The 22,593-nt window shown below is 49.1% G+C and overlaps 2 protein-coding genes across 6 annotated transcripts; both read right to left on the bottom strand.

The window, feature by feature from the left end:
• Positions 1-360: 360 nt before the first annotated feature.
• Proca1 (protein interacting with cyclin A1) lies at positions 361-11,163 on the bottom strand. 4 transcript variants are annotated; one of them, XM_036198365.1, is made up of 5 exons: positions 10,823-11,163; positions 3,675-3,758; positions 1,840-1,972; positions 1,452-1,610; positions 361-1,368 (listed from the first exon to the last, which is right to left on the bottom strand). In XM_036198365.1, the coding sequence occupies exons 1-5, from the start codon at positions 10,911-10,913 to the stop codon at positions 705-707; spliced, it is 1,131 nt and encodes a 376-aa protein (XP_036054258.1). In that variant the 5' UTR covers positions 10,914-11,163; the 3' UTR covers positions 361-704. The 4 variants fall into 4 exon arrangements, with proteins under 4 accessions (XP_036054258.1, XP_036054257.1, XP_036054260.1 ...); XM_036198364.1 differs by lacking the exon at positions 10,823-11,163 and adding an exon at positions 10,340-10,743; XM_036198367.1 differs by lacking the exon at positions 1,452-1,610 and having other exon boundaries at positions 10,823-11,162.
• A 3,846-nt stretch (positions 11,164-15,009) lies between these two features.
• Rab34 (RAB34, member RAS oncogene family) lies at positions 15,010-18,790 on the bottom strand. Of its 2 annotated transcripts, XM_036197617.1 has the most exons (11): positions 18,649-18,790; positions 17,764-17,976; positions 17,469-17,560; positions 16,924-16,989; positions 16,729-16,830; positions 16,574-16,638; positions 16,392-16,443; positions 16,052-16,133; positions 15,887-15,977; positions 15,652-15,759; positions 15,017-15,567 (listed from the first exon to the last, which is right to left on the bottom strand). In XM_036197617.1, exons 2-11 carry the CDS (start codon positions 17,815-17,817, stop codon positions 15,500-15,502), a joined length of 780 nt encoding a protein of 259 aa, XP_036053510.1. In that variant the 5' UTR covers positions 17,818-17,976; positions 18,649-18,790; the 3' UTR covers positions 15,017-15,499. The 2 variants fall into 2 exon arrangements, with proteins under 2 accessions (XP_036053509.1, XP_036053510.1); XM_036197616.1 differs by lacking the exon at positions 18,649-18,790 and having other exon boundaries at positions 15,010-15,567; positions 16,924-16,992; positions 17,764-17,879.
• Between the last annotated feature and the right edge of the window lie 3,803 nt (positions 18,791-22,593).

Raw genomic sequence — 22,593 nt, 5'->3', positions numbered from 1 at the left:
CAGCTCTCTGGCTCTGCTTCCTTCCGCAGCCTTCTTTATTCTGTATGTCTGATGTCCCTGTTCTTCACACAGGCTTCATCTCCCGGTGATTCCGTGGGGGGCAGTAAAGCCTCCCTCCTTTGTCCCTGCTGGGGTCGCCACTGCTGCCTACATCTGAGCTCATGCCCACTTTTCTTCATCTCTTATTGTGTTGGTGGGGAAGGGCTGGCCTGCTGCGGGATGCTTTACTTTCTCCAGCATAACAAACAGGTCTGCTGCAAGGGTGGAAAGGGCTGGGACTACACCAGCTGGGAAGATCATGTCCTCCATGGTGCCACAGCCCATCCCTTGGGCCACTTGAGGAGGGAAAGGCAGGCCGAGTGAGTGGCAGGTTCAGTTTATTGAAGGTGGTGCTGCATAGTGCTGCCCACTACAGAATGAGTTTTCACAAACAACACTGGTCTCCCACAGCCCAGTCCCTCTCCAGATGGAGTCTGCCACCTGGTCCTAGAGGGTTCTCTCTCCCTCCTACCTAACTTCCCATAGACATAGACTTCCTCCTTGAAAGCAGGATTGCCCCTTGAGTATCCCCTGACCCCTGGCCCCTTGGCTATAGTAGGCCCAGAGCCAGCCACCTCCCACAAGAAGAGGCCCTGTTGGAGGGAGAGAGAATAGCAGTAGGGGTCAGTTACAGGCTTGATTTATTTACTCTGGTTGCCCTGGCCTCAGCTGAGATTGGGGTTGGACACTGGGGGAGATTTTCTCTTGCTCGTTTTCCTGGTTTGTAAGGTCTTTGTCCCATTCTTTTTGGCCTGGGAGGTGCTCTTTTCTCTCTTCTTGGGTGATGACTCCACAATATCTTCGCTGGAGGGCTCCTTTTTACCCCGTTCATAACTGTCCTCACTCTCCAGCTCTTCCCGACTCTCTGGGCTGGACTCTGATGTCCTGACTAGTTCTCTTGGGCTCAGTGATCGGCTCAAGTCTGGAGGGGAAGACTCTGATTTTGCCAGGCTTTTCTTCTTAATTATCTTGCCCTTGACTTTTTTCTTCAACTTTGCCTTTTCATCCACCATCTCATCCTCGTTGTCTTTCTCCTTCTCCTTTTTCTTCTTTATCTTCTTGGTGGCCTTGCCCTCCTGACTCTTTCCTGTGGGGCTCTCGGAACGCCAGATGGTGATGGGCGCTGCTGAGTCGGGAGTCCTGGTGACCGCCCCGATGTCTGGGTCAGTCGGTACAGCAGTGGGGCACAACTGAGTTGGGATGGAAGGTGGGGTCTCTTCCTCCTCCTCTTCCTCTTCATCCTCCTTCTCGTGTAGGTTATCTGTCCTACACACATGATGGATGGGATGGTGGATTACTGCCACAGAGAGAGGCCTGTGGCCTTTGCACCTGGGGGGAAGGGACAGGAAGAAAGTCATGGAGCTGAAGCAGGGCACTCTGAAGTCCTGTCCCCATAGCCAGCTGGCACTCACCAGCTGTGCCAGATCTGCTCCACACACTCTTCCTCTGGGATGAATTCAAAGCAAGGGGTATGGATGATGTTGAAGCAGGTTGAGCCCCGATCTCTGGAGCAGGTCGGGCCTACATCTCGGGATCTGCTACTATTTGTCTTCCCTGAGCAGTCCTTCAGCCTGCCACACACCAGACTCTCAGCTTGGCTCCCATACCTCCATGACTCCCCAGGGGCCCAGAGGGACAGCCAGCTGCTTCTGGGCCTGGCCCAGGCTGCCAAGAGAGCTCCCCATTCATTGTTCTTGGAGCAGAGCAGGGTTTTAAAGCTGGGGCTAGGCCGGCAGCACCAGGCCAAAGTTGAAGAGGGAAACCTGAAGGGAATGGGTCCCCCATGAAGGGGGCCCTCACCTAGATTCACAGTCGCAGTGGCTGACAGCGTGCATGTGCCGGTTGTGGTAGCCACAGTCCAAGAAGGGGTGGATGATGTGTCCAGCACACTGCTGGTGTTTCCAGCAACACCTGTCAGTCTCCTGGCGTCCACCTGAGGGAAGAGGGGTCTGGGTCATTTGGAGGCAGCGGGGCACACCTCAATCTTAATGCTTCCCCAAATTTCTCTGCCAACAACTGTCACCTTTATCACGCCCTCTCTCCTGTGGATCCAGCTGCTGGTAGTCACCAGCCACCACACTCCACAGTGCCAGGGAGGGAATGGCCATGTCTTTGTGTCTGGCAGACAAGCCCCCAATGGCAGCCTTGGTTCTGACGCCTGCCCCTGCACAGGCCCAGGTGGCCTCTGGTGCACCCCACCCAAATGGCCCAGGGTGGTGGTTAGGCCTCTACAGCATGCTCCTGCATGTTCTGGCTCTTCTGTCTGCCTCCTTTCTCCTCCCAGCCTCCTCTCTGCACCCCCACACACACACCCACACACACCCCTTTCTCTCTATTCTGCCCCTGCTCTTTACGCATCAAAATCAGTCTGGGCTGGAAGGTGCTGAAGGTAAAAAAAACTGACTGCTGCAGGTTTGCCATGGTACCACACCCACACAAGTAAGTCTTTTAAAAAATGCTTTAAGTAGGGCAGTGGTGGTGCAGGCCTTTAATCCTAGCATTCAGGAGTCAGAGGCAGGTGGATCTCTGTGAGTTCCAGGACAGCCAGGGCAACACAGCAAAGCCCTGCCTCCAGAAAGTGAGTGATGCTTTAAAATCACCGTCTCCTCCCAGAACCACAGAATGCTGGACAGCCTGCCATGGCCTATGGCAGTCTGTGGATTAGGCAACGTGATACTGCATCCCTTTTCACAGGCACAGGGAGAGGATGCCGGGGATAGGGGAGGTTCCCACTTCTTACTGAGCTACATGAGTTTTACATGGGGTGCCCAGTGCTTCCTCTCTAACCCTGCTTAGGGATCCAGGTAACCCCTGATTTCCCTCTGCTCCTATCTAAAAGTAAACATGCCTCTCAACAGCCCTGCCTCCTGCCCCACTTCTCACAGAGACCCTACAGCAGGAATTCATTGACCAGGCAGAGGGTATGGGAGCCCACGTGTCCGTTAAAGTGCATGAGAGAGAAGACAGTGAGTGGTCTGAGGCTTTCCTCCCCTTTCGCCCAAAAGACTGAGGCTCCCAAGTTTCCACAGGACACCTCACCCACTTTCTCTTGTGCCTTTTCTCCCCAGGGAAGTAAGGGGTGTGTACACAGGACCTTGTACTGTCACCTCTGCTGCTGGTTTTTTTTGTTTTTTTTTTGGGGGGGGGCACTGTTAATTGAGGCAAAGGGCAGGATAGAGGCATATGCTCTGAGCCTTGAGTCAGTCATACTTGCGTCTTGGCTCTTTCACTTAATAGGGTAACTAACCTAAGACAATTACTTTTCTGAGCCTTCCTTACCCACAGAACAGGAAAGAGGTAGTAGCTATTATGCAAGGTCAGAAGGACTCAGTTCATGTTTGTGCACCATAAATTATTCTTCAAAGGGAAGGGGTGATCAGGACTCAAGGAAGGAGTCTTCTCTGGCATTGTAGAAGACAAGGTAAGGACAGGGCAGCTGAGTTCACCACCGTGTGGGTCCTGGGGATCACACTCAGGTTGTCAGGTTATCAGCAAACACCTTTACCCATGAGCCATTTCACTGGACCCTGGGGCATCTGGGTAATCCCATCAAGATCCCTTCCCTCTGTCAAGTGTTAGTTCTCACAAATAAGGGGTAATGTAGCCTCTGGGGGCCATAGGTCCCCTGGACTCACCTTCAGAGGAGAGGGAAGACACATCACTGCTGGACTCCACACTAGCCAGATGTCCTTTCCTCCAGCTGGGCAACCTACCTATATCTGAGAGAGCACAAAATGGCAGCAGTGACAGCAGCCACCTCCCCCAGCGTTCAGTCACTAACCTTCCTCAGATGGGGTGCTGGGCCCATATACGGACTCGGGATGCAGGATTAAAAACCAAGCCGCTGTTCTCCAGAGGCTGAGAGAGGGGCAAGGAGACAGGCAAGGAGGTCCATGGCATCAGTGTGTTGGAAATGGGGGGACGGGGAGGGCGCTGAGAACAAGGGCCACCTGCCAAGACAGGAGCGGTGAAGACCTTCAGTGGAACTGGAGGGATTGGGCAGGGAGGCCAACACCATAGCTTGTTGCAGGTGTGTGGAGCCTGCTCAGAGGGTAGCCGGGCAGACCACAGGTTTGTAGGGTTCCCTAGGATGGACCCCACGACCTCATGCATGCTAAGCAAGTGTTCTGCCACTGAACTATAGGGTTGGCTTGTCAGAGGAATTAGAGAAGCACCCTCCTTAGAAAATGAAGCATGGAACCAGCTGTCGAGACACTCATCCCAGCACCTAGGAGGAAGAGTTAAATGTTCAGGGTTATCCTCGCCTACATACTGATTTGAAGGCCAGGCTGGGCTACATGAGACTTAGTCTTTAAAAAAAAAAAAAAAGAAAAGGAGAAGCCAGGAATAGTAGTAGCCCACACCTTTGGTCCCAGCACTTAGGAGGCCGAGGCAGGTGGATCTCTGTGAGCTTAAGGCCAGCCTGGTCTGCAGAGCCAGTTCCAAGCCAATTGGCTATGCAAAGATCACTTTCTGAAAATTCTTAAACCACTACTGCTCCCCTCTGCCCTCTGCAAATAATGTCGCAGTCGCTGCCTGTAGCTACCTCTAACTGCTACTTCTGCCGGGGAAGAGGTGTCCAGGGTCCTAGTGCCCCAAGCCTGTGTAATGTATGGAATGTTACCTCCCTCTTTACTGTTCTTCTCCATGACAGGCTACAAACATTTTCTTTTTTTTTTGTTTTGTTTTGTTTTTGTTTTTCAAGACAAGGTTTCTCTGTTTAGTCCTTGCTGTCCTAGAACTTAACTTTTTAGAAAAGACTGAGCTTGAACTCAAGAGATCTGACTACCTCTGCCTCCTGAGTGCTGGGATTAAAGGAGTGTGCCACCACCGCCCAGCACACTTATGAACATTTTCAAATGGGACACTCCTCCAACACTTTTTCTACCATGTGCATGTTCCCCCTTTCCTTTCCAAGTCAAGTTTATTCATTCACCAAACAACTCTACTAGGCAGTGATGAAGGGGGCCATATAACTCAACCTTCAGTGAGCTCAGACTCCCTTCCTTCTCAGTGGTCTCCCCTTTATTAAAATATAAAATAGCCTTGGCCAAGGCTGCTAGCAATTTCTCAATAGCTAGCCACAGCCCCGGCCTTTTTCTCTTAAGTAATAACCAATCACTCCCTTGCAAACTGTTCCTTGGACTTCCATTAAAGCCCTCATCTTTAACTGTTTTGAGACAGGGTTTCTCTATAAAGCCTTGGCTGTCCTGGAACTTACTCTGTAAATCAGGCTGGCCTCCAACTCATAGAGATCCACCTGCCTCTGCATCCCTAGTGCTGGGATTAAAGCTGTGCGCCACCATACCCAGCTTGATTTTTTTTTTAAGTTTTTGTATTGTATATTCTAGATATTAATCCTCTATCAGATGCATTGCTAGCAAAGATTTTTCTCCCATTCTTAGGCTGTCTCTTTACTTGATGAACTGGTTTTGTTTTGTTTGCTACATAGAATTTTTTTTTTTTTTACTTCCATGAGATCCCATTTGTCAATGGTTGATCTTATTTACTGATGGACTTTCGTCACATTCAGAAAGTCCTTTCCTAATGCCTTTTTTCCAGGTAGATTCAGAATTCCAGGTCTTACTAAGGTCTTTGATCCATTTAGAAGTGGTGTCGTGCACAGTGAGAGCAAGACTGACTTCCTTCTTTCACATGAGGCTATCCAGTGGTGCCTTGTCCTGGAGAGGCTGTCTTTTCTCCGGCGTGTATTTTTGTCTACAGTTAAGGTGGCCGTAGCTGCATGGGTTTATTTTTATTTTTATTTTTTTTGAGACAGGGTTTCTTTGTGTAGCCCTGGCTGTACTGGAACTCACAGAGATCTGCCTGTCTCTGCTTCCCGAGTGCTGGCATTAACGGCATGCACCACCACAGCTCATCTTATTATATTCTATTCCATTGATATATGTGTATATTTTGAGCAAGTACTATGTTGTTTTTGTTACTATGGCTTTGTAGTATCACTTGAACTCTGACATGGTGATACCTCCAGCACCTTACTCAGGATTGCTTTAGCTGTTAGCAGGTTTTATGCTTTATTTTATTTTTCTATTTCTGTGAAGAATGGCATTGAAACTTTAAGTTGGATTACATTGAATCTGCAGGCTGTTTTTGGTAAAAATTTGCCATTTTCATAGTATTAGTTCTTCCAAACCATACAAATGGGAGGTCTTTCATCTTAAGTGTCTTTATTTTTTTGTTGTTGTTGTTTTGTTTTTTGTTTTTGTTTGTTTGGTTGTTGTTTTTTTTTTTCCAGAGCTGAGGATCGAACCCAGGGCCTTGTGCTTGCTAGGCAAGCGCTCTACCACTGAGCTATATCCCCAAGCCCCATCTTTAGTTTTTTTATTCAGTGTTGTTAAAGTTTCAACTGTTGAGTCACTTCCTGAATCAGGCTTATCCCCAGAATTTCTTGTTGCTACTTCAGGTAATTGTGAATGAGGTCATTTCCTTATTTTCCCCACATTTATCCTGAGCCTCTGTGTGTGGGCATGCATGCCACAGTGTGCATGTGGAGGGCAGAAGACAGCCTGCAGGAGTCAGCTCTCTCCTTCCACCATGGGGGTCCTGAGGATCAAACTCCCGCCCTCAGGCTTGGTGCCTTTACCTGCTGAGCATCTCACTACTTGATATTCATTTCTGTAATCTAATTTTTTAACCAGCCACTTTGTTGAAAGGATCATTTCTACTACATTTTTCTGATGGGATCCTTCTTGTCTCTTATGTATGGGGTCTTATCCAAATAATAATACATATTTATGTTCTTTTATTTCCTTCTGTTGTCCTATTGCTCTAGTTAAGACTTCAAGCACTATTATGAAGAGTGGAGATTGCCAGGCAGTGGTGGCTCACACCTTTAATCCCAGCACTCAGGAGGCAGAGGCAGAAGGATCTATGAGTTTGAGGCCAGCCTGGTCTACAGAGTTCCAGTGCAATGCAGAGAGATGGTCTCAAAAAGAATAGAGAAAATGAGTCACTTTTTTGTCTTATTCTTGGTCTTAGTGAAGATGCTTTGAGGTTCTTCTCTGTTCAGCATAATTGTGTCTGTAGGTTTGTTGTGTACAGCCCACTCCTCACAGCTTTGACTAGCTTTGTCCATTTATGACACGGTCCACTAGTATGGACCACCCCACCCGAATAGTGTCCTTTTCCTCCACTATACTACTTTTTTGTTTGTTTTGGGGGGTTGGTTTTGGTTTTTTGTTGTTGTTTGGGTTTTTTTTTGTTTGTGTATTTGTTTGTTTGTTATTTTCAAGACAGGGTTTCTCTATGTAGTCCTGGCTGTCCTGGAACTCACTCTGTAGACCAGGGATTAAAGGCGTGGGCCACCACCACCCATTCCACTATACTACTTAAATTGGTGGTTACCAGGGTTCTGGTTTTGGCCACCTGCTCAACAGACACAAGCTTTTGGATAATATATATTTCCATAGTCTTTTCATTTTCATCCATGAAATGACATAAATCTGGCAAAGTGTGGTGGTACATGACTGTAATCCCAATCCTGGGGAGGATAGGACAGAAGAATCAACAAGCTTGAGGCCAACCTGGACTACATGATGAAACCCTGGCTCCTAACAAACAACAATAACAAGAACACAGAGAAAAAAAAGACTAATTCTCACCCTGAATCTGGCCTTGGCTGCTTTCCTGATGTTTCACAGTGTTGGGGCTGGAACCCACACAAGTGAAACCAACTCTACCACTGAGCCACTACCTGCTCGACTGCAGAATGATTTTCTGAGTATGCACAGCCAATAAAAGTGTCTTGAACATTCCCAAGGTATCTTAAAAAATTATATCCCAAACCAGGTGGTAGTGGCGCATGCCTTTTTAATCGCAGCACTTGGGAGACAGAGGCAGGTGGGTCTCTGTGAGTTCAAGACCAGCCTGGCCTACAGAGTGAGTTCCAGGACAGCCAGGACTACACTGAGAAACCTGTCTCGAAAAAGAAAAACAAAAAAGAAAAGAAATTGTGTCGTCGTCCCCTCCCCCCGACACACACACCTATCAGCTTCCCACCACCTGTGCATTTCTTGTATCTTATCCTTTTCAGAAAGCAACAGATATTTCAGCTAGAAATCAAGGGCCAAGCCTCTCTCACTTCCATGCCATTTCTTGCCATAACTGTCTACCCTTGTACCTTCCTGTGCCTTTGTTTGGAGCCCTGCCATCTCTTGTTTGTCCGTTTGTTGTTTTTGAGGCTGAGTCTCACTGTGCAGCCCTGGCTGGCCTGGCTCAATTACCTCGGCCTCCTAAGTACTGAGGTTAAAGGTTTGAGCCACAAAGCCAAGCTCAACCTCCATCATCTCTGACCTAGGTAGGATACAGCCATATGTATCTTTCTGCCTGGTCTCCCCACCTCTGGTCCTCACTACCTTTCTTCAATCCTCCCCATACAGCCAAGTTGAGTTTTGTAGACTATCAACTGGCCTACTACACTTCTTTTCCTCTTACCTGCCATATGCTGGAATTATAGGCATGTGCCACCAGGCCTGGCTTCCTTCCTTCCTGCCCTCACAATGAAGTGCTGGTTTTTATCACACCCTTAGGATCCAGGACTAGTTCTTTGCTTGCTGGCAGTTTATTGGTGAAATTATTTAGGCCACTCTACATAGGAAAAGGGGTTGGAACTCCCAGGCCAAGGCTGGGATGGCCACCCACCACAGCAGTTCTCCCACCCCTCACTTTGCCATTCTTTCTTCCCTGCTGCTCAACTCGTTGGGAAATGTTGCTCACAGTGGCACACATTTATAATCCAAGAACTTGGTAGGCTGAGGCAGGAGGCCTAACCCGGGCTACACAGCAAGACATTGTCTCAGACAAACACCATCTATCCAAGTGGAATTAATCGTGTCCTTTACGTGCCCACTGACCTGCTGCCAGAGATCTAGGGACTGTGACTTTCCTGTATTTCCTCTGTATTTCCTTAAGAATAATAACCATATTTCACCTGCCTCTGTCTCCGGAGAGCCATGGAAATAGCTCAGTCATTGTTGGCTGACTGAGAGTAGATGTTCACTCTCCTATTGGAATACATAAATTCACTATTCAAGCCTCAAAGCGGCTCTTGGGAGTCTGTTCCTGGTTCAAACCTGGGGACTGTGTTTTTATCTTTTTTTTTTTTTTTAATTTTAATTACCAGATCTCATTACAGATGGTTGTGAGCCACCATGTGGTTGCTGGGAATTGAACTCATGACCTCTGGAAGAGCAGTCAGTGCTCTTAACCTCGGAGCCATCTCTCCAGCCCTGTTTTTATCTTTTTATATATTTATTTTTGAGACCATTTCACATAGCCACAGGCTGGCCTAGAATTCCCCAGGTAGCCCAGGCTGGCCTTGAATTTATGGTAGTTCTGCCGCCTTGTCCCAAATCCTGGAATTACCCACATGAGCCACCCTGCTCACTTTATTCATTTACTTACTTATTTTGACTGGAGCTGTGTTTTGGAAGAAGTAGGGGAAGTCTCTGGGAATCAGATTCAGGGTTTCATACATGCTAAGCAAGCATTCTTATCTATAAGCTGTAACCCCAGCCCCTAGCTCTCCTGGAGGAGATTCCCAGGATGTACACATTCACAGGGCTAGATCCTAGAATGGGCTTCTAAAGTGCGACTTCAAATCTAAATTGTATAGCTAGGGACCCAGACCCAGAGAGGCGAAGTAGCCTGCCCAGGATGAAAGGTAATAGACAGTAGAAGCAGAAGGGAAGCCCTGGTCTTCTTGGCTCTCTAGCCAGTACGCTTCCAGTCCTGTGTTCTTTGTTGGCTAAGGAGACACATAAGCAAAAGGCCACCCTATGCCATAAGCTCCAAAGCCGAGTCTTAAACTAGATTCAGCTCCCCATCCAGTCGTCATCCCCTACAACACTTGCTTTTAATCCCCAACTTTGCTAATTCCTCACTGCTGATTTTTCTTAATCCAAATCCACAGCTTCCCCTATTCAGTTTGAATCCTAGACACTCTGCTAAGGGCCTGTGCGCCTAGGTCAGGATCAAACTACGCTGGTTTTCCTACCTCCTGTCACTATGAACAGGCTTTGTGCGGGGTTGAAGCCTGTTCATTTCCCACTAACACCGTCAGTAGATGCTGACACCATCAGCTGTATGGGAGGGAAATAGGAAAGGAGTGGATTTAGAAAGGCAGCCTGTCCCTTTGTCTACAGAGGATAGAGGGGAGCTGTGACCAAGGCAACACTCCAGAGCTCCTGCAGCAGATTGAGGATGGATAATAGTTTGAAAGGAAGAGAAAAGCTGTGGTCTCTTCCTTGGGACAGGTAGCAAGGGTCAAACTCAAACTCACTGGTGATGCTCATTTGTAGAGGATCCTCCTTGTCCTGCGCAGCCCCTCCCCTCCTTTGAGGCCCAGAGGATGGGCACAGAGCAGCCAAAAGGAGACAGTGTGAAGAGAGAAGAAACGAGGAAACAAAGTAAGAGAAGGGTGCAAGGGGCATTGAGTCTTCTGGGAAATGTCTCCCAGGTTCGCGCCCCATCTTAGAAGTGATTGTGATGTCACTTGTGGAATCCTCGGAGTCCTTCCCGCACTCAAGGTCAATGGAACCGATCGCCCATCCCCGGCACCAGGGTGAGCAATGGGCCAGGGGGGTGTTTTTTTCCGGAGCCTCTGGGGCAGCGGGCTAGGCCAGCGGCTGACTGCAGCTTAATGAATGCTCTATAGTTACGCCTTGGCACAGGAGCGATTGCTCCTGGCCAAAGCAGGCGATCCTACAGAGCCGAGCCCCGCCCCCCCCCCCCCCCCCCCCAGCCTTCTGCCCCGCCCCTTTACCGGTGCTCTCGCTCTTGTCCCAAATGTCAGTTTTGCAGCCAGACTTTTCCTCAGTCCATCTTTTAATCGTTAGTGTCGTCCTGACCCACATCGTTGTCAGCCCGGTTCTTCCACAGGACTCTACCTAGTAGAGTTCAACGTTGAACCTCAGCTTGGTGGAGCCCTCGGCCCAGCTGTAAACTCCAGTCCAGCCCCTAGCTCCGCCTCATGCTTACCCAACTCCCAGCCCGCCTCCCCCCTCCCCGTCTTCCAGCCCGGGTCTAAGCGTCAGTCGTGTTCTTCATCCGGGATTTCCAGCTCCTTCCAGGTCCCTTTCGTCACGCCCTTAACGCCAGTACTTGCTTTGCCTTTACATTACAGACCCACCACTAGCTCTCGCTGGTCCCTACTTCTAGAAAAAAGGGACAGAAACCCCGCCCCCAGCAGGTACTGGCCCCGCCCCGTTCAGTCTCAAGAGCCTTTGCACTTGGGGACCCGCTCCGCCTTCCAAGGGGAGGCCGGGGCATCCACAAGGTCCGCCCCTGACAGTTCAGAGAGCAGTCTTCTTGAACGTGGATTGCTCTCCTCCACTGTGTATGGTACCTCCCCACACTCCCAGACCACTAAACCCATCCACTCCAGCTCCCCACTTCAGGTCTCCTCAGTCCCATAGGCCACTTGGTCCTGGGCCCCATACAGCTAATTCTCCTGTTTGGTCAGTAAGGTGGCCTATATTCATGGAAACACACTTTACATCCTCAAACACAGTATGTACACTTGTATATCACACACAATGATGCCAAGTCTACACACAATACACAGACCTAATTGAACAATATGTGCATCCACCCCCACACATGCAGATCACAGAACTCTACACTCAGGCTCCTGGGAGCACTCCAGTACTGAGGTTGCTTCTCACATGCACACCGAATTAACCAGCTCTGTACAAGGCGGAACCAGAGCTGTGGGAACAGAGATGGAAAATAGATACAAGTAACTGAATGAGAGATGCTTCCCAGATATTCCACACAGCTTATCTGTTTCCCTCCAAGCAGCTTCCGAAACCAAGATACATGTGCCTCAAAAAGCAGAGGACAGGCCTGGAAGGATGGCTCAGTGGTTAAGAGCACTGAATGCTCTTCCAGAAGACCCAGGCACCCCAGGTTCAATTCCCAGCACCCACATGGCAGCTCACAACTGTCTGTAACTCTAGTTTCAGGGGACCTGACAACCAAGGCAAAACACTAATGCACATAAAATAAATTTTTAAAAGATATTCTAAAGAGAACTAGACATGATGGTGCTAGCCTTTCTTTTTTATGTGCATTGGTGTTTTGCCTGTATGTTAGTTTGTGTAACAGTGTTAGATTCCAGTTACAGACAGTTGTAAACTGCCATGTGGGTGCTGGGAATTGAACCTGAGTCCTCTGAAAGAGCAGTCATTGCTCTTAACCACTGAGACATCTCTCTAGCCCTAGTGCTCACCTTTAATCCAAACACTCGAAAGCAGCTCTGAGTTTGAGGCCAGCCTGGCTTTCATAGTGAGTTCTAGGACAGCCGGGATTATGTAGAGAGATGCTAACTCAAAAGAGGAAAAAATAAAAAAAAAAAAAATAAGAAGCAGGAACAAGGCCAGGTGTGATGGCATATGCCTTTAATTGGGAGGTAGAGGCAGGGGATCTCTGAGGTCCAGGTCATGGGGCTAACCATGAAACCCTATCAAAAATAAATATAAACCCCTGGTCCTAGGGGTGGATTACCTCCATAGGAGTTGTTGGCAGGAAGGCCAGAGAAGGCCTTCTAGGAATCAATGCTGTTACCATTGCTGTCAGTGACATTCCAAAACTGAATGGTAAGACCTTGTTAATGATGTCTCATGTGTTGGTTACAGAACTTGGAAAAATAAGTCTAGGACCGAGCCAAAAATGTCCCTTACCTAGCTCTTGTAGTACCAGAAAGTGCAACAGAGGTTGCTGGGGAGGACCATGGCCGGAATGTCCCACTCAGCTGTGGATTCTGCATGCTTCGTGATGGAAGGGCCAGACAAGCTCGGTCAGCCAGTGCAGTCGAGGCATAAGCAGTAATGAATAAAACAAATTTTCTGCTTGGACTTAAGCAAAGTCTCCAAAAAGGAAGTCACATCTGATATGGGCCTTAGACAAAAACCTATGGTGAGAGACGTCATAGCCCCCCCCCCCCCCCCCATGGAAAATCGACACCTATTGCTTTGGTAAGTGAGTATGATGTACCAGCTAAGTTGTTCCCCAACATCTCTATTTATGACTATAGGTCATTTTCTGCCTTCTCCTCACTTGTGTTTTTATAGGAAAAGAAATATTGCCAAGGCTTGTCACCAGTTACGCCATGTAAGATGGGGATACATGAAAAGACACCAGTATCCCACTAGAGTTAGTTGGCCACACTCAGACTTCTATGTAACTTCCTCTAAGTCTCAGGGACCTTTAGGAAAGGAGGCAGAAAGGATTTAAGAGTCCAAGGAAGGAGAGGAATGTTCTGTAGCAATTTCCTCTGACATAAAACCTTCCATCTTGGATGGAAGCCCCTTAAATGACAGGATGGTCTGCAGGGAAGCTCTTTACTCTCAGGAAGTAAACAATGCAAAGACTTCAGGAAGTCCTGATGTTGAGCAGATATACTAGGCTCCTCCTTCCCCAAGCGTATTTAATTAGTCGGGACTGCTTGAGAGATACTCTCAGATGAGCTGAACTGGCTGGAAGAAAGACCCTCCAACCTGTTCAGCTGCCTTAAGGCTGTGCAGCAAGCTCCAGGTTTCATAAGCTGGCACTCGTACTGAGGTAGCTTTTGGTGACGAAGCTGTATCTTGAGTAGACATCTCGAATATTATTAGGACCAGCCTTAATAATATTCTTCCCAGGGGCCCAGAAAAGAAACTACAAATGGTGAGAATTATTTTTGGGAAAAGAATCTTAAATACAGCAAGCTCTTTGTCCACCTACTCTATTCCTCTGGGATAAAAGTCCTATCTACACAGCTTCAGTTCTGTTCTTGTGCCTCGCTGCTTTCTTGCCTGGTATCTCTCTCTTTATCTGCTGTCCCCTCTAAGTTCTATCTTAATTCTCTCATCTCAGTTCCGCCTCATCCAGGTTCTTATCTCTTTCTTATCCATTTAGTAATTTTCCATCTGGCTCTTCCTCATCTTCCATCCTGTCCTCAAGTTCTCCACCTAGTTCTCCAGTTCTCTTCTCTCTTCTCTGTCTAATTGCTCTCTGAAAATAAAACTGCCTTTTTATCCCTTTGACCCTTATCTCTCCAAGCTATCTCTGCTCCTGCTGTTTCTGGCAAGTGTGCTCCATCACTAGGCAACTTGGCTAGGCTACTTCCATCACAGCTAGATGTACTTGTAAGTTGGAACCCTTTAGTTCTGAGTTAATTGTTAAGGGTGGATCTAGAGATGAGATTTTGGAAAGGAGAAGGTTAAGTTTAATTAGCACATCCACCAGGCCTTCTCAAACTGATGATAGTCTGGATGCTTAAGTCTGTTCTAGAGAGTGCAGAGGTATCTCTGATAAGATACTTTCATCGTCCCTCTGGGGATGGTCCTGGCCAGTTGCTGCTAATGACAATAATTACAGAAAGGCCTGAAATTAGGGATCCTGGCTGTGTTACTGCTCAGAAGGTTATGTAAATATTCCTTTAGTAGAGGGGAGATTGTGTCCAATGAATGATGGAAAAGCTACAGTAGAACACAAGAAACTCATAGCAGGAAACGGCTGATAATCAAAAGCCAATATCACCAAGGCTCCTTGAGCCTCGGCTTGACCTCTAGAAGGCCCTTGGCTTCTTCCAGGTATTAGCTTGTCATAATCAGCTGAAATCCCACTTCATATATCTTTACAGCTTGCAGCTTAGACACTCATCCATACCCCTATAAGTAACCTGAATAAAACTCATGTGTTCACCAAGTCGGACTTCGATGATACATAGCTCACTGTCATCAGTTCCCTCCCTGGCACAAACAGGGTTGATCATGTCTCTCTAGGGACACTGTCACTTAGTACTCAGATACATAGTAATTTCTAGGTCAGGCTGGCCTACAAGAGACCCTGCCTCAAAGAGAGGGGGAGACAGAGAGGGAGGAAAGAAGACAGATGATAAAGAATAAAAAGGGTAATTATTCAGATTTTAACCCAATGTGGATCTAAAGGATACAATCAGTCCTTTAAAACCTGGTCTCTGAGGTGTCATCCAGGTGTGAGCCCTGTCTTAGGGGGCAGGAATAGACAGACTCTCCACAAGGGTTCCAGTCCCTAAACCACTTCATGTCCCTACTCATTCCACATTATCCCCTGTAAAGGATTCCATCCCAGAACATGCTAATAACAGACTTTAATACATAAGGCACAGTATAAGGCTGGAATTATTAAGCATCATCATACCATAAGGGGCCCAGCAGGCTGAGCAAAAGCAGCAGGAACACTGGCCCCCACCAGGCACCCTGGAGAGCCCCAGAGGGGTCAAGGGTCATCCAGTCTTTGGCATGGTGCCTGGGGGCAGGAAGTGACTAGCATGGTCCCAGTTACCCTCTGGGGGCACTGCCTTCAAGGGGCACCTCTTTGGTCTGGAAAAAGTCAGTGCAAACGTCCAGGAGTTGAGTTCTGAAGCATTTGGTGTGGCATAGTGCCAAAGGAATGGGCAGTTTCTGGACAGTCCTCTTCAGGGACAGCATGTGGCCTTTTTCTTGCTGGCAGTTAAGTAGAGGTTTTTGTCATCACTGTTGATGCCTGGAAAAGGGTGGGAAATGTATGAAGCAGGATTGGAGGTTCCTCCCCTTGCTCTCTGCCACCTCCAACACGGTAAGCACTTACGAACAACATCCCCAATGCGCCGAGCCCCCGATTTCTCCAGCTCAGCCAGGACATTGGCCTCAAAGGTCAACGCTGCCACACGGAAGAAGAATTCCCGGACATTCTCACCTGACATGGGGAGCAAAAATGGATGCTCAGGGTTAACAGTATGTAGAACACTGGACCCAGCTCCAGACGTAGGAGTGAGGGGAGAGGTGAGCAGGCACACACAGCAGAAGGCCGGGCCCCAACTCACCAGTGAGGGAGGACACTGCCCAATACTCAGCCTTAATCTCTTGGGCCACCTTGAGGGCATCCTTCTCCATTAGGGAATACTGAGCAGGAGTCTGTGAGAAAATCAGCATCAGTTGGGGGTGGGTCCCATCACCAATGTGGGAAGTTCCCCCACTGGCACACTCACACTCATATCCTTCTTGGAACCCACAAGGAAGAGAAGCACGTTGGAAGGGTCATTCTCCTTGAGTGCATCAGCGAGCCATTGCCTGCCACAGATGGTGGACAAGCAGTAAGTAAGAAGTGAGTGAGCCCGACAGACCCCACCCACCATCTTCCCCATGTCCGGTACTAGCTCTGGTTTTTCTCTCTGTGCCCTACTGGATGACTCAGAGGATTGATCCCAGTTCCCCATGCATTGATGGAAGGTGCTCTACCACGAAGCTACAGACACACCCTCTTTTTCTGATCTCCTTTTCTAAGGCCTCCCTGGACTTTCCCACTGTGTTCCGGGCATCCTCACATACTTGGTGTGCTCCAGGGATGCCACGTCATTCAGGTTGAAGACGATGATGATGGCTGAAAGAGGGACAGAAACAGCTCCAGGCTGGCAGAGAGATAGTTGCCTGAGGCTCACTTCCCCTACCCCCTAGCTCTAGCTCCACGTGCTCGCTCTCAGACTGCCTGCCTTCCGGGGCCCAAGGCATACCTTGGGCTCCTCGGTAGTAGGTGGAAGCGATGCATTTGAACCTCTCCTGCCCAGCAGTGTCCCAACTGGAAGACAGACAAGTAGAACAGATAGCAGGGTGTACACAGCAGGGGGACAAGGCTGGCTGGAAGGGGTGGACGGGACGGGATACTCACAGTTGGAGACTGAAGGGGACACCCAACACTTCAAATCGTTCCATCTCAAAATCCACTCCGATGGTGGCCTTGTAATTTTTATCAAAAGTGTCTTTGCAGAACCTGAGGAGGCACCAAGTAGCCTGTAGCACAGCCCTCCTTGTGAAGACTGACCCTACTGTGTCCTTGCCCAGCCAAGCTCCAGTGCCCGGTTACCTATTAATGAGACAGGTCTTCCCCACGGACAGGTCCCCCACAACGATGACCTTGGATATCTTAAATCTGCTGGACAGAGGAAGTGAACATCAACTTTTCACTCTAAGGGGTTCTAATGCTCTTACTGGGTCTTAGTTACACCTAAGCAGAAAGGTACATTACCATCCACAGCAGGCCTCCCTGGGAGCCTGGAAGGTCCTGCACAGACGTGCTGGGGAGCAGTGTTCAACATTGGGGACTTTCACACCCCTCTCTTTCCCTGGGGAAGGTGTTGGGGGGGGGGTGTCGTGATGGCCCAGGGTTTTACACACATTAGACAAATGCTCTCTTTCTCTGAGCTGCACACACCCCAGCCTAGAGGCTCTATGATGGTGTATGACCTCCCTACGTTGGATGCCTTCTCCATAGGCTCGAAACAAACTCGTTGGGAGGAAAAGGGAAAACGTCAGAGCTAAGGCATAACCTTGGAGCCTCAAAGGGGTCATTCGAATGCCTTCAAAGTTTCTTGAGTGTTTTCTTTTTAGTTAGAGGTGTCCCTAACTCACCCCACGGTGCCTGTCCGGTGCTCCTGGCAGGCGCAAGTGACGCGGGGGTGGAAGTCTTTGCGCACGTGCAAAGCGGCCTCCTTCCTCAGGCACTAGGAGGGACATTGTGAGAATGGGGCTTTTGTCCCCTTGACCAAGCAGCCAGAGGTTGGGGGTGGGGTGGGAAGTGGACCACCCAGGAACAGCGGGCCTTGCTGGGCGACAGGGCTGGGCCCAATCCAACTGCTCGGGTGCCACCTCTTCCCGCCCACACTCCGCTACAGCCAGAGAGGCCCGACGTGGCCCTGGTGCCTACCTGGGGCAGCTCCGCCAGGACGCGGTCCCTCCGCACGGGCGCCAGAATGTTCATCTTGTCTGCGGCCTTGGGGGGCTCCCCGGGAAGGCGCGGAGGCTTGATCCGCCCCGGCGGCCCGGGCCCGTGGGGACCCGACGATCACTCGTGGACGCGGGGTACCGACAATCACCCGGGGCCACGGGGAACCTGCAGGAGCCCTCGGCCTCGGAGACGCTACGACCACCGCGGGCCAAGGGGACGAGACGATCACCCCGGGTCTGGGAGAGCCTACAATTACGCGAGCCCGGGGCGTTCCGAAGACCACTCGGGGGCGGGGAGACCCCCCTGCCGCTAGCTGTGGGCGGGGAGTCGCGTCCCGGGGAGCCCGGGTCCGCGTGGACCCTACAATGACACGGGGTCTGACAGCTCCTACGATAACGCGGGGCCGCGGAGACCCGACGACAACTCGGGGCTGGGACGGCCCTACCATAACAGAGCGGCCTGGGGGCTCGGGGCCGCCCCGCCACACCGGGTCAGTGCGCGCAGGGGCGGCGCTGCCGACGCCCGCCAACGGTGAGAGGAGGGGGCGAGGGCCCTGGACCCGCGGCGAGGCCTGCCGTCCCACTCGGCGAACGCTGTAACACGATCCCCGGAAATTCCTGGAGAAGGGCCGCCCCCTGCCCCGCACCCCGCCGCGCCGGGGCTAGCAGCCGCCCCTGTCGCGGCCCTCGCCACCCCCCTGCTCTCTCCTTCCCCGCGCTGCCCGGGCTCTAGCTCGCGGTCCAGATTCCTTACCCACACCAAGGCAGCCTCCACCCAGGCTGGAGCCTTTCCAGACTGGGATCCCCTAAACCTCTCTCCCCTTCATCTCCCTGTCGGGGCTGCATCTTCCTTGGGACCCCTTACCCAACAGAACTGGTGATGGGGAACCGGTGCCTGTAGCGCAGCATCTGGCAAGACCCAGAGCCGCCGAGGGGAAAAGGGGGAGAGAAGGGGCCCAAGGAGAGGCGGCGCTTCCCTCCACGACTCCAGGCCTGGAACATGACTCATGGAGTCTGCCCCTGCTTGCCCTTCTGCCCCGAGAGGTGGGACGAAGCGCCAAAAGGGGGTGCCAAGATCAGAACGAGGTGTCCACCAAGGACCAGACATCTCAGATCTGCTCTTTTCTCCGTCAAGCCTCCTACCGAAGAGGATGAAGAAATGTTAGGTAGACTGGAATTAGGTAGAATGGAATTCCGTATCACAATTCTGGGACTCTAGGACTCGCTTCTAATTCGGGTGTTCACTGTTTTCTCCTCGGAAGAAACTGTTACATGTCTGAAGCTAAATTTGAAGATGTGAAGATGAATGGAACACAGTCCTAGACAGGGACGTCTAGTTCAGAGTTGAGGACTATGAAATTATTCACAGGATTAGGTTATCCTAGAGCGGTGGTTCTCAACCTGTGGGTCGCTGTGAGTCACTATCCCTCTGGGTCACCTAAGACCATCAGAAAACACAGATATTTACATTACGACTTAGTTATGATGTAGCATCGAAAATAATTTTATGCCGGACGGTGGTGGCTCACGCCTTTGATCCCAGCACTCGGGAGGCAGAGCCAGGAGGATCTTCGTGAGTTCGAGGCCAGCCTGGTCTACAGAGCGAGATCCAGGAAAGGCACAAAGCTACACAGAGAAACCCTGTCTCGAAAAACCAAAAAAGGAAAGAAAGGAAAGAAGGAAGGAAGGAAGAAATAGAGAAAGAAAGAAAGGAAAGGAAATAATTTTATGTTTGGAAGTCACCACAACATGAAAAACTGTAAAAAAAAAAGGGGGGGGGGTGTCGCAGCATTAGGAAGGTTGAGAACCACTGTCCTAGAGAAATCATATGCTGTTTCAACTGTGTCTAGAACTACTTTACGAGTATTACTAAAGTCTAGCAAGCTGGCTCACACCTGTGATTCCAGCACTCATGAGACTGGGCTACAGAGGGAGATTTTTGTCAAAAAAACAAAACAAAACAAAAACAAAAACAAAAAAAGCTGAGTGTGGTGACTTCCACACTTGGAGGCAGAGGCAGGCAGATCAGATCTTTGTGAGTTTGAAGCCAGCCCGATTTACATAGGGAACTCCAGGCAATCCAGAGCTGGATAGTGAAATCCTGTCTCAAAAAATAGAAGGCAGCAGGCGGTGGTGGCTCACGCCTTTGATCCCAGCACTCGGGAGGCAGAGGCAGGCGGATCTCTGTGAGTTCGAGGCCAGCCTGGGCTACAAAGGGAGTTCCAGGAAAGGCACAAAGCTACACAGAGAGACCCTGTCTCGAGGAAAAAAAAATAGGCCAGGTGAGTGGGGTGACACATGCTTTTAGTCCCAGCACTGGGAGGAAAAGGCAGGAAGATCTCTGATTTCAAGGCCATCCTGACCTACAAAAAAACAGAAGATTAGGTAGGTCTGGAGCAACAGTTAAAGGATTAAGAACAGTTGGCTGCTTGTGCACTCTGCTGGTCTTCTCTGGCACCAGGCACAGAAGTTCATAGGCAAAACATTCAGACGCATAAAATAAAATCACTTTAAATATTAAGTACTAGGGGTTGGGGATTTAGTTCAGTGGTAGAGTGCTTGCCTAGCATGCACAAGACCCTGGGTTGGATCCTCAGCTCTGGCTAAATAAATAAATAAATAGATAAATAAATGAAACAATGAATGAATAATTACTAAGTACTGTAGAATGATTCAGCAGTTGTTCTTTGTTTTTTGTTTCTTTGTTTGTTTGTTTTGTTTTGTTTATAATTTTGAAACAGGGTTTCTCTCTGTAGCCCAGGCTGGCCTTGAATTCAGATATCCTCCCGTCTCTGCCTCCAAGTGCTGGGGTTAACAGTTTCCAGCACCAATGCCCAGGTGTACATGCTGTTCTTACAGAGGACCTTGAGTTCAGTTCCAAGCACTGACATATAGTAGTTCACAACTACCAATAATTCCATGTCCAGGATATCTGAAACCTGGCTTTTCTGGGCACCTACACACAGGCACACAAATACAGACAGACAGACAGACACACATAAATAAATAAAATCATAGGGCCAGGTGGTGGCACACGCCTTTAATCTCAACTCTCAGGGGGCAGAGGCGGGCTAATCTCTATGAGTCCAAGGTAAATTCCGGGACAGTCAAGGTTACACAGAAAAACCCTGTCTCATGAACCATCCCCTGCCGGGTGGTGGTGACACACAGCTTTAATCCCAGCACTAAGGAGACAGAGGCAGGTGGATCTCTGGGAGTTTGAGGCCAGCCTGGTCTCCAAAGTGAGTTCCTGGAAAGGCACAAAGCTACACGGAGAAACCCTGTCTCAAAACAAAACAAAAAGCAAACAAACAAAAAAATCCCTAAAAAAATTTATTTATTTGTTTGTTTGTTTTTTATTTCTCCAGATAGGGTTTCTCTGTGCAGTCCTAGATGTCCTAGAACTCACAGAGACCCACCTGTCTCTGCCTCCCAAGTGCTGGATTAATGGCATGCACCACCACAGCCTGACATAAATAAAATCTTTAAAAACTACGCTAAAAATTATTTGGAAAATTCTCTCTGTGTGTGGCTATTTTGTAGCTCTTCTGGAACTCTCTTCCAGCTCATGCTCCATTTTTTCTCTGCCACCAAATCACTGTGGTAAACACTAAATCACATCTATCTATGGAACCTCAATTTTCCACAGATGCTATAGGTAGAAGTTAGAGAAAATCATGTTCTAACATTGCACAGCTTTGCTTCTCCTCTACCTGTGTCCCATCGCATTCTATTCGTACTTTGTTTATTGTTGTGATAGTCTCATTACATGTAGTGCTGGCGGGTCTAGAACTTACTGTGTACAACAGGCTAGCCTTGACTTTGTGCCCATCTTCTGTCTCAAGAATGTTGGGATTACAGATGCGGCCTATGAAGGGCTTCAATCTGTCTGTCTGTCTTTTTTTTTTTTTTTGAGATACAGTTTCATTACATATACCTGGCTAGCTTGTATATTGCTATGTAGACCAGGCTGATCCTGAATTCACAGAGATCTGCCTGCCTCCACCTCCTGGTGCTAAATTAAAGGTGTTTGCCACCACACCAAGCTACACATTATATTTAATTTTTTTTTTTTCCTTCTTTGAGACAGGGTCTTTCTATGTAGCGCTGGCTGTCCTGGACCTTGCTATGTAGACTAGGCCAGGCTTGAACTGCTGGAACTAAAGGCATGTAGAGTCCACAATCAGCTTTAAAATTCTTTTTAATACTGCTTATGTGTGGGTATGTGCCCTCAGAGGTGTGACTGCTAGGAATCCAACTCAGGCTCAGGTCCTCCGAAAGAGAAGTACATGATCTTTTTTTTTTTTTGAGACAGGGTTTCTCTGTGTAGCTTTGGAGCCTTTCCTGGAACTCACTCTGTAGCCCAGGCTGGCCTCTGCCTCCCGAGTGCTGGGATTAAAGGCGTGTGCCACCACTGCCCCGAGAAGTACAAGATCTTAAGTGCTGAGCTTCTCTCCAGTCTCCCAAGTTGTATTCTTCCCAGTTGGTAGTGTTACTACTGGCTTCTAACACTGCAAATCTCTCCCCTAAGGCTGGAAATCGCTCAAGAAGTGAAGTGGCAAGGACCAGACTCAACCAGCAGGTGCTATAACCACCCACAGACTTAAGCCGACAGAAACATGGATCTTTTAAAAACTACTAATCCCCAGAAAAACCTTGCGTCAGGAAAAAAAAAAAAAATCCAAACAAAAACAAAAACTACAACTCCCATGAAGCCTTAAGACCTTTCAAAGAGACGGGTGGCGCATGCTTGATCTCACGCTGGGAAATGAAGTGGAACTGCAATTCCCAGGAAGCCTTACACTACTGA

This window comes from Onychomys torridus, chromosome 8 (assembly GCF_903995425.1).
Source record: "Onychomys torridus chromosome 8, mOncTor1.1, whole genome shotgun sequence".
NCBI classification, from domain to species: domain Eukaryota; kingdom Metazoa; phylum Chordata; class Mammalia; order Rodentia; family Cricetidae; genus Onychomys; species Onychomys torridus.
Note: the sequence above shows the minus strand (reverse complement) of the source record. Positions and strands in the feature narration are given on the sequence as shown.

Coding starts and splice junctions, on each gene's coding strand:
- Proca1 (XM_036198364.1), bottom strand. CDS start 10,529: ATGGGGCGCGAACCTGGGAGACATTTCCCAGAAGACTCAATGCCCCTT. Junction 1,973..3,674: donor GTCTTCCCTCTCCTCTGAAG/GTGAGTCCAGGG, acceptor CTCTTCCCTCAG/GTGGACGCCAGGAGACTGAC. Junction 1,369..1,451: donor GAGCAGATCTGGCACAGCTG/GTGAGTGCCAGC, acceptor CCTTCCCCCCAG/GTGCAAAGGCCACAGGCCTC.
- Rab34 (XM_036197616.1), bottom strand. CDS start 17,817: ATGAACATTCTGGCGCCCGTGCGGAGGGACCGCGTCCTGGCGGAGCTG. Junction 16,831..16,923: donor AAGACCTGTCTCATTAATAG/GTAACCGGGCAC, acceptor GTGCCTCCTCAG/GTTCTGCAAAGACACTTTTG. Junction 15,760..15,886: donor GGCAGTGTCCTCCCTCACTG/GTGAGTTGGGGC, acceptor TCCCCATGTCAG/GTGAGAATGTCCGGGAATTC.